Source organism: Sinocyclocheilus anshuiensis, unplaced genomic scaffold (assembly GCF_001515605.1).
Source record: "Sinocyclocheilus anshuiensis isolate Anshui unplaced genomic scaffold, SAMN03320099.WGS_v1.1 scaffold23, whole genome shotgun sequence".
In the NCBI taxonomy this organism is placed as follows: Eukaryota; Metazoa; Chordata; class Actinopteri; order Cypriniformes; family Cyprinidae; genus Sinocyclocheilus; species Sinocyclocheilus anshuiensis.
The window spans coordinates 203,953-214,542 of NW_015552545.1; the positions used below are offsets into that span (position 1 = coordinate 203,953).

At 36.0% G+C, this 10,590-nt stretch overlaps 1 protein-coding gene across 3 annotated transcripts in view; it reads left to right on the top strand.

Moving 5' to 3' along the window:
• The first annotated feature begins 6,369 nt into the window (after positions 1 to 6,369).
• The window catches only part of LOC107664090 (macrophage mannose receptor 1-like), a 13,532-nt gene continuing 9,311 nt past the window's right edge, over positions 6,370 to 10,590 (top strand). The window contains exons 1-7 of one of the 3 annotated variants that reach the window (XM_016454549.1): positions 6,370 to 6,439; positions 7,073 to 7,325; positions 7,499 to 7,882; positions 9,165 to 9,341; positions 9,512 to 9,664; positions 9,787 to 9,900; positions 10,190 to 10,327. In XM_016454549.1, the coding sequence (XP_016310035.1) occupies positions 7,166 to 7,325; positions 7,499 to 7,882; positions 9,165 to 9,341; positions 9,512 to 9,664; positions 9,787 to 9,900; positions 10,190 to 10,327 (1,126 nt within the window). In that variant the 5' untranslated portion in view covers positions 6,370 to 6,439; positions 7,073 to 7,165. The remainder of the gene's footprint in view (positions 6,440 to 7,072; positions 7,326 to 7,498; positions 7,883 to 9,164; positions 9,342 to 9,511; positions 9,665 to 9,786; positions 9,901 to 10,189; positions 10,328 to 10,590) is intronic. The other 2 variants (XM_016454550.1, XM_016454551.1) reach the window with 2 other exon arrangements.

The following is a 10,590-nucleotide window of genomic DNA, read 5'->3' on the forward strand; positions in this document are numbered from 1 at the left end:
GCCTGAAAATAGTCCCCAGCACGCTCCCTGTGCAAGCAGGTGGTCACGTTGGTTATGTAACTTCCAATAAGCCTATTTTCAGGCGCTGCGTAATATCATTGCGCCTGCTGCACCCATGGTACGTCAGCAAAGTTCCTTGATTATTACGCCAGAATGAGAGTATAGTTCCTAGCCATATCGGCCTAGAAAATCGCAACTTTTCATTTTCCGTCGGTCTTAGTACACGATGTAACTACAGAAGAGTCAAGTTTTAAATAGGAAAAATATAGAAACTCTTTGGTCATTTTTGAGCGAGATGCTAACGGTCTAATCAGATTCAATGATCTATGCTAAGCTACAGCTAAAAGTGCTCCCGCCAGACCTGGAGATCGGCTGAATGGATTCGAAAATGGTAAAACTCAACTGTTTAACTCTAGGGGAGTTGGAAAATGAGCCTTTTTTCAAAAATAGTTGAGTGTTCCTTTAAGCAGTTATGAGCAGCAGGCTGTGTAATATGTGTGATCTCTTTTATTTTTGTTATCACTATGGCCATTTGACTTATAGCAGTGTCCAGTGTTTCCCATACATTGAGTTATTTGTGGTGGCTCGTCACAATATCAAAACTGACTGCCACAAACTTAGATTTTCCAAAAGGCTTATACTTCGTTGAATAAACCGAGCACTGCACGTTTCAAAATTAAAATGCAGCGCGGGTGTTTTTATAAGAATGTATCTTTGAAAAGAACCGACCGTCTTCAGAAAAGCTTCGATGTCATTTTAATGTTGTCTTTCCTGTAAAGCCTGATAAAGTAGCGTTTGTGAGCTACTGGAGCTCAGCGCTTATTTGATTACAGTCGTTACTGGGGAAACCTGCTCCAACAGCACCTCCTGCTGGCAGAGAATCCATTTGCATTTGCAAGTCTGTGGGAAACACTGGTGTCTGTCAGCAAACATAAACAAAAAGCATTATTATCACTATGAATTAGGCTACTACTACTATTACTATCTTGTACCCTGCAATAATCATTTACTCAAATTCTCTTTAATGAGATGAATGGGGAAAAAAAAGAAAATTGGCCCAAAAAAATCGGCATCATATATCGGCCATCGGCTGCTCTGATTTCTAAATATCGGCATCGACATCGGCCAGAGAAAAACCCATATCGGTCGACCTCTAGTGTAGACCACTAAAATTCCCAAATTGTTAGAACAGCACCAACCTCATCACTGCTAAATTCAACACGGCTGTTTTGCCAAAAATAAATAAATAAATAAATAAAATAAAAAAAACAGAAAAAACAGTTAAGGGAATGTAAAGGCAGTTTATAAACTATGAAAGGTAAATATTATATTGGGTAAGTTGGGTAAGTTGAGTGGGACATTATTCTTCATTAAAAATTTTTTTTTTTTAATAATTATTATTATACATTCAATTTTATGACTATATTAATGAAGAAAAAATATGGAATATCTAAACTTTAAAAAATTGAACAAAATTCAATTTGAACAAAAAAGGTGATATAAAATACGTAAAAACTGTACACGTAATATTCTTCCTTAATCACGCATAACTTACTCAGATTCTGGAATCCAATTCAATTGCTATTCAGAATTTTTATTTCTCTTTTCAAGTGTATTTTTGAAATTTTCATAATAAATTGAGCAACCGTGCGGTTACACTATCTTTACACACTATCCAGTCGACATTGTGCAATACACTTAACCATCACACACAAGACCATCAATGCCAGTAGTCAGGCAGGTTCCCCACTTCTCTTACTCACTGTCCTCTAAGCGTCCCTCCCCACCCTGCAAACTCAGCACAGAGGACATAAAAACAGATGTGTTTGGAATCACGGTGGAAAGCGAGAGACGGAAATGAATGATTATGAAACACCAGACAAAAAGGAAGTGAAACTTGCTTTCCTTCATCAACCTTCCTTATACTTCATGAGTCAATTCCACACATCCAAACACATGGAACCACAAAGGCTGACTATCAGTTTGACCAGTGAGGTGACTAGAAAAAACTGCAAAGATGGCAAAAAAAAAGAAAGAACTGTTACTTAGAAAACCATTTCAAGGACGTACAATTTTACACACTTGCATAGACAAAATACTTAATATTTGTATAAATAAAAACCTACATATTCTAAAACACAAAAATTAAACCTAGGTACTATGAGTTTTTAGGACTTTACTGGACTGACAATTAGCTATTTATATTTGTTTGTATTTATATTTATATTTTATAACTCCTTGCATTTAAGAGTTCATATTTTCCGACCGTCTTCAGAAAAGCTTCGATGTCATTTTAATGTTGTCTTTCCTGTAAAGCCTGATAAAGTAGCGTTTGTGAGCTACTGGAGCTCAGCGCTTATTTGATTACAGTCGTTACTGGGGAAACCTGCTCCAACAGCACCTCCTGCTGGCAGAGAATCCATTTGCATTTGCAAGTCTGTGGGAAACACTGGTGTCTTCAAACATAAACAAAAAGCATGCTTCAGAACTGTTTTGAAAAGGTGCTTAAATTTTGAGCCATGTATTATCACTATGAATTAGGCTACTACTACTATTACTATCTTGTACCCTGCAATAATCATTTACTCAAATTCTCTTTAATGAGATGAATGGGGAAAAAAAAGAAAATTGGCCCAAAAAAATCGGCATCATATATCGGCCATCGGCTGCTCTGATTTCTAAATATCGGCATCGACATCGGCCAGAGAAAAACCCATATCGGTCGACCTCTAGTGTAGACCACTAAAATTCCCAAATTGTTAGAACAGCACCAACCTCATCACTGCTAAATTCAACACGGCTGTTTTGCCAAAAATAAATAAATAAATAAATAAAATAAAAAAAACAGTTATTTTCTATAAGGGAATGTAAAGGCAGTTTATAAACTATGAAAGGTAAATATTATATTGGGTAAGTTGATGTCCTGCTGTGGGACATTATTCTTCATTAAAAATTTTTTTTTTTTAATAATTATTATTATACATTCAATTTTATGACTATATTAATGAAGAAAAAATATGGAATATCTAAACTTTAAAAAATTGAACAAAATTCAATTTGAACAAAAAAGGTGATATAAAATACGTAAAAACTGTACACGTAATATTCTTCCTTAATCACGCATAACTTACTCAGATTCTGGAATCCAATTCAATTGCTATTCAGAATTTTTATTTCTCTTTTCAAGTGTATTTTTGAAATTTTCATAATAAATTGAGCAACCGTGCGGTTACACTATCTTTACACACTATCCAGTCGACATTGTGCAATACACTTAACCATCACACACAAGACCATCAATGCCAGTAGTCAGGCAGGTTCCCCACTTCTCTTACTCACTGTCCTCTAAGCGTCCCTCCCCACCCTGCAAACTCAGCACAGAGGACATAAAAACAGATGTGTTTGGAATCACGGTGGAAAGCGAGAGACGGAAATGAATGATTATGAAACACCAGACAAAAAGGAAGTGAAACTTGCTTTCCTTCATCAACCTTCCTTATACTTCATGAGTCAATTCCACACATCCAAACACATGGAACCACAAAGGCTGACTATCAGTTTGACCAGTGAGGTGACTAGAAAAAACTGCAAAGATGGCAAAAAAAAAGAAAGAACTGTTACTTAGAAAACCATTTCAAGGACGTACAATTTTACACACTTGCATAGACAAAATACTTAATATTTGTATAAATAAAAACCTACATATTCTAAAACACAAAAATTAAACCTAGGTACTATGAGTTTTTAGGACTTTACTGGACTGACAATTAGCTATTTATATTTGTTTGTATTTATATTTATATTTTATAACTCCTTGCATTTAAGAGTTCATATTTTCTGTATTTTCTCTTGCCATGAAGATTGGAATTGTTGCTGGGCTTTGGGATGTGCTCAACTTCTCAAATAAGGAAAAATACATCTACAAGAAGAGAGATGGTGAAGTAGAACTCCAGCCCCGCCAACTACACCTGCTCTCAAGAATGTATGTACACCACTTGCATCCAGGAACTTTTGTGTGAACTGTGAAGGTAAAATTATGGCAATGACCATGATGATATTCGTTATGATCTTCATTATATATTCATTCGTTATCAAAGCACATTCGAACTGCGATTATTTAGGCAATAACACTTGCAATCACGCTGTGCAATCCACGAGGCCCCAGATAATCACAACCATGATAATAGTATAGTATGTACAATAACAAGATTGTGAGTGCGATTTATTTTTTTAAACATTTGAGCAACTTACGTATCCGACCAAATCCGACCAGTTGTGCATTTCGAGAATCCACGTCATCACGGAGCGAGAGAAAACAAAAAAGCTTTTGAAACTCGCTCAACTGTTGCAGACAAAATGCGCTTCCGTTAGCGAAAAAGAAATCCCGAGTTTTGAATGTGAGGTTACAGTCTAATAATAAATAAATAAATACGCGTAAAATACTGATAAACAACAACACAAACAAATACACATGGCGACAAGTGCCATCCGATCACGACCAAATGACTCTTATGAGTTGGCTCATTTAATGAATTGTTCAAAAATATATATTTTTTTGTTACAGAAGTTACTGTTTTGAATCAGACGATACTTCATACAGTCGCCAGGATGCATACTGTAAATGGTATTACTGCATATGATACTTTACTATCAGTTCTTGTTACACATTTCTTGCGGTTCTACTCGCAGAATTGACGGCAATCATATTTTGGTTTGCATTGAGACACACAGTTCTCAAGTTCACACAGGCGATACACTGATGAGCATCATGAGTAGGCCTAAACAGAATTATAATGTCCTCTGCCAGAACTGAGACGAAAAACCCATGTAGTCAGGAGACATGAGAAAAAAATCTAAATGTGGAAAGTGTGTTTGTGCCATATTTCTTAAAAAAAAATACCATGTGATTTAATATTTTACAAAAAAATCTTGGGTAATACATTTTAAGTATAGAGAATGAGGAGTTACGTCACGATCTTTTCACTCCGCATTGCATTTCGGGAAGGCGTCGCCATATTAGCAGGATACGCTATCCGTTCCCATGGTTACTTCTCATTCTCCATAAGGATAAATGCTTATCTTTTGTTTTGTTTTTGCCTTTAAGTTAAACAACCATTCATTCTTCATTGTATCGTTTGCAGGGAAGAGAAGCTATTTTATCGCACTGCATGATATGCACTGCATTTCTCTCTTAGGTTTTGTAGAATTTGGTTTACAGTGTTTACCCGATTAGCGTGAAAACAGTGTCGCCCGCTGGACGCTCGCTGCTGCTTCAGCCATCATATGGTACATTGTCCAAATAAAAGTGTGTGTTCAACAAGCTGACAGAAGTCGATCCATTTCTTTGTTGGAAACTTTTAAATGACAAAATAAAATTGTTGTCATTATAAATATTAATTTTTCCATGGCCACGGAGGAGAATCACAGATTGTGGGTCACATTCAGCGAACAGTCACGAACTCGCTGTACTTTTTATATTTATTTCAACAAATGACAAGCAAAATCAAATCCCTAGGAGCTTGGGGAAAGTTTTGTAGCATTTTCAAATGCTGGTTTAATATGCTAAGACAGTGATGCTAAAAGACAAGCAGATGAGCCAGAATATCAACGCGACCTGTTTAAATGTAAAGCGTTTTCCTCTCTTTAGAAAGCTGTAATCTAGAAAGCGCTTCTGGATTAAGACAGCGATTTCTAAAATTCATATTTTGGGCTCATCTGTTTTTTCCACACATATTATGCTTTATTAGTAAGATGTGTGTACAGAATGTGGTCTTTAAATTCTTTGTAACTTCAGGGATCTTATCTATGCACAATCAGCTTGTAACACTCCAAAGAGAAAGGAAAACTTGAAATCGCATCATATGACCCCTTTAACAGATTTACTATTCGGCGTCTTCTCCGCGACCTCCTTCCCTTGGAGTTTTTACACATAGAAAAGGCGAAAAAACATATTGCATTGTCCAGTTTTCTCTCAACGATGATCTGAGTTACTATTGCAATTCTCGATGCAGTATGAATGACATACACTGGTGACATTTTTCACAATCACGACAAACAATCAAATACTGCCCTAAACTCAATAGCGGAAAGGCAGCGCTATCCTGCAAGTATGGCGGATAAACAAAGCAGTTTCCCAGAACTCAACGCGGCGTTACGTCACATTCTCATTCTTTATAGCATAAGTGTCCATATTTCTCACAATGTTTTCTTCTGTAAATTAATATCTTTGTGTCTGAGATCTTTCTGTGTATGTAGCAGATGTGGGGCTGTTGAGAGAACTGTTTTTTCGGCCAGTTTATAAAGCATGGGATTTGGGAGGCACCATTTCAGAAGGGCGTGTGGCTCTCCGATGGGCCAGCAGTTGATCAGTGATGTGTTCCTATAGGCATCTGGCAACTGGTTCTCATGAGGCAGAAAGATAGTGACGTCATAACAGTGGGTAAGTATAAATGTATGCAAAATGAACTAAAATACAACAGGGTGATTGGAGGCAAATCTGTGAAAAATGATTTGTAATTATTTAATTATTTATAATTTAATTATTGAATAAACGTATTTATATAATTGTATATTTCTAAATAGAATTATTATTTATAAAGTAACAGGTGCGGGTCACAGACAGTACAGTAACAGTTCTAACAGTATCTAACAGTATTAGGGCTGGCATGACCTTAACATATTTTCTTATGTGGTAAATTGCTGTCACCACAAATTTTTTACACAGGATGTCCAGGAACATGAGTACAAGGCATAACAGGAAATTGCATTCAGATCATAAATTTTAAGTGTAATTCAGTTTTGTTGTACAGCTATTGTTGTGTATGCTGACAGGGCAGAACCATTGCTGGGAAGAGGGAATGTCTCAGTGATTTAGGAGGTGACAGTGACTATAGGACAGGTTTGACTTCTTCCGGATGGTCTGGCATGAACAAACATCGTGTAGTAGGCTACCAAAATGATCTGTGTTACTCAAATACCCAAACCAAAACACTTATTCACACCAAAATTCACAAAACAAGCTGACTAAGACCATATTTTCAATAATTGAGAAGACACCTCATTCTTTCCAAAGAAGCCGTGTGTTTCAACAGTTTTGAAGAAAAAGACATGTGACAGGATGTGCTTCTGATTGGAACAATCGAACCAGTTTAAAGGGCAGGTCTGCATGAGCAAATGTGAGACTGCAGAATCTCAGCCAAAGACAGAGGATGACACTGGAATGAACCTAGGAGCAGCACAAAATATATTTTGGATCAAGATGAAAATAATAGTAACAGTAGTTATATTACTCATATTACATCTATCAAACTGCTTTGCACAGTCAGGTATGTCTTTTATTTCTTTAATCAAACTGAAAAAATGAATGACAATAATAATCATACTTTTTGTTGTAGCAAATAGTATTATTTATTGTGAAAAAAAAAGAATTATGATATAGTACATTGTATCTGTGTGTAAATAACTGAATGCTGCATCATCTCATCACATTTTTGTGCAGGAGGAAACTTTCTAATATATAATGTGGATTATAACAAATGCATGACCAGCTCCCTGGAACGGCTTGCCAACTGTGACCCATACAGTAACTCACAACAGTTTCGCTGGACTTCAAAGAATCGCATTTTGAACACGTTCACAAAGAAATGCCTTGGTGTAGGAAGTAAAACAGTGGGCAAAAAACTGCAGTGGCTGACTTGTGAAGACGACAATGTTCTGCAGAAGTGGGAATGCCACAGTGATACATTGCTTGGCCTAAAGAACGAGTCTCTGTATCTGGCTGTTAATGATAATGGTGTGCCAGTGATCTCAAAAGACACTGGAACGAAGAGCAAATGGACAATTCAAGGAACACTAAACAGCATTTGCTCCAAGCCATATGAAGGTATGTGTCTATTGAACTTATTGTCAAAGTGACAATGCGTTTTTTTCTTCTTCTCATTCTATGAAAATGTCTGTTATTCAATCAGGAAGTAAAAAACAACAGTTATTTCACTGCATAATGGTGAAACAAAACATTGATTCCTAACCTTTTTTGTCCTCATTAGTAAGTCTCTAGAATGTGCTTACCCTAACTAATATTATGCTCATACATTTTATTCAAATGCCCATTATAATGAATTTTAAACAATTATAAATCCAAACTCTGGGTGAAGTCTCAAGTTGCTTCTCCCTTTAATGAGACGGCTAAGCTTGTTTGTCTTTCACAAGTTTTCCAACAGTTCAGTGGCCATTGCGTAAACAGCTTAGACTAGTCTTACAAGTTAGTCATCTGTTTTTTTTTTTTTTTTTTTTTTTTTCAATGGTGATCTCACATTTATGGGCAGAGTCCAAAACGGACACATTTCAAGTGACTGAATTTGGCAACTGATAAAAAAGACAGAGAAATGCAGTAAACATCAGAAAAACAGCGTGCACATTTCTGGTTAAAAATGAAAGGCAATCAACAGACACTTAATGCAGGAAGCATCACCGTTCAAATCAGCAGCAATTTTTTTTTTTTTTTTTTTTTTTTAAGACTGGTCATACATTTTTTTACAAGTCAGTTGCATAAAAACATAGATTTGAATCTGAATAGTTAGACCGATTATTCCTTGGCTTGGGAAGTCTGAATAATGGTTATGTTTATGTGTAACTGGCCCCTGGATGCAATTACACACACAAAAAGACCTAACACTGATTTAATTTATTAAAAATCAGTTCATCAGTTCTGTTGTACAGGCTTTAAAAAACAAAATCAAATCATTCCCATGCACCCTTGAAACCTGTGTACAGTAGCTGCAGGGGTACTGCTACATGTCTCTTTATAATAGTTTGTTCTGATTAATCAATTGCTGCATCCATATTTGGATATTTCCTAATATTTGCAAATCCCTTTCTCACAGTGTCAGGTAGCCAGGAACTGGTTTGTTGTTATATACTACCCTTGATACCAACGCAACTGATTTATTATATCAATTTTTGAGTAGAAAGTGATTTCCAACACCTGTACTATTTAATATTTAACTGGATGATTAAATTAATATTTTATAATTTTATTGCAAATGTAAATGTATATTTCATTTTATTACAAATGTAATGCTTTTGTGCATAATCTGATAATTTCACAAGCACTATAAATGATGGTTCAAATAACTGATCTACAAACTCTACATTTTAATTTACAGAATTGTATACCATTGATGGAAATGCATTTGGGCGCCCATGTCAGTTTCCTTTTCTTTATGAGAAAAAATGGTATGCAGATTGTACCAAAACTGATGAACACAATCAACGTCTATGGTGTTCTGTTGAGACAGACTACAGTGTTAATCAGCTGTGGGGCTACTGCCCAACACGTGACAGTAGGTTTTTTTCTCGTTCACTTTATATTTCAAATGTTGCCTGCATGATAAATATTAAATCTTTGAGACTACAATTGTTACTTGTTCATCAATGAAGGCTAAACTAATAACATATATTCCAGCAATGAAACATTGGCTTGCACATATTGATGAGTAGTGATGATTTGCAGATGCATTCTGGGCCAAACATCCTCTGACAAACGTCTATTACCAAGTGAATAGTAGGTCAGCCCTGACATGGTACCAGGCTAGAAAGAGCTGCCAGCAGCAAGGTGGAGAGTTGCTGAGTGTCTCTGAACCTCACGAACACACCTTTGTAGCAGGTACAGTCCCATCAAAGAGATTCTCTGAATTAAACTGTTCATCATTACATGCACTAATGTGATATTGATAGATGTCTAGAAATATCCAAAGAATAAAACATTAAGAAAACTCTCTTATCTAGGAATTGTTCAGACGACTCAAAGTGCACTATGGACAGGACTGAATAAATTAGATGTAACCAGTGGATGGCAATGGAGCAATGGACAGCCGTTACGTTATCTGAAATGGCTCAGTGGTAAGACCATCTTTCAGTCAAAGGATTCAGTCTCATTGAATTAATGTAGCTCATCTGGAAGAGCACAATACAACAACAACACTAGTTTGATTCCCAGGGAGCAAACAAACAGATAAAAAGAAATATGTACTTCAATAAATGTAAATGCAGCATGAATTGAGAGACCTTCATTTTGCCTTTATTCACCATATCCTAGATGCTGTGGCCTGTATTGAATAGCTAAATGAACAAACAAAATCAACATTCACTAGCTACTAGACTGAAATGATAATTTCTCTCTTTGTTGAAGGATACCCAACCACACAACCAGGCTACAGTTGTGGAGTCCTGAAAAATGCTTTTGGTTCTGAATGGTCAAATGAACCTTGTTCTGAAAAACATGGATATATATGCCAAAGAGGCCATTCTGTTCCTACTCTTCCACCAGGTAGGCTTCCCAGTCACTCTTTCTTTCGTATAGCAGCGGTTCTCAAACTGTGGGACTGGAATTAGTGAGTCAAGCAGTGTCCGAAAAAAAAAGAAAGAAAAACATATAGCGTTATTTGAGTCATACCTTTTAATGATTCAGTCTTGAATCAGTCTATATGAGTTGTTCTTATACATTTGACTCACTTATTGAACTGCATGTCAGTGCATTATTAACCTACTTCAATATGGGCTATAATAATTTGTTTAGGAAAATATATATAT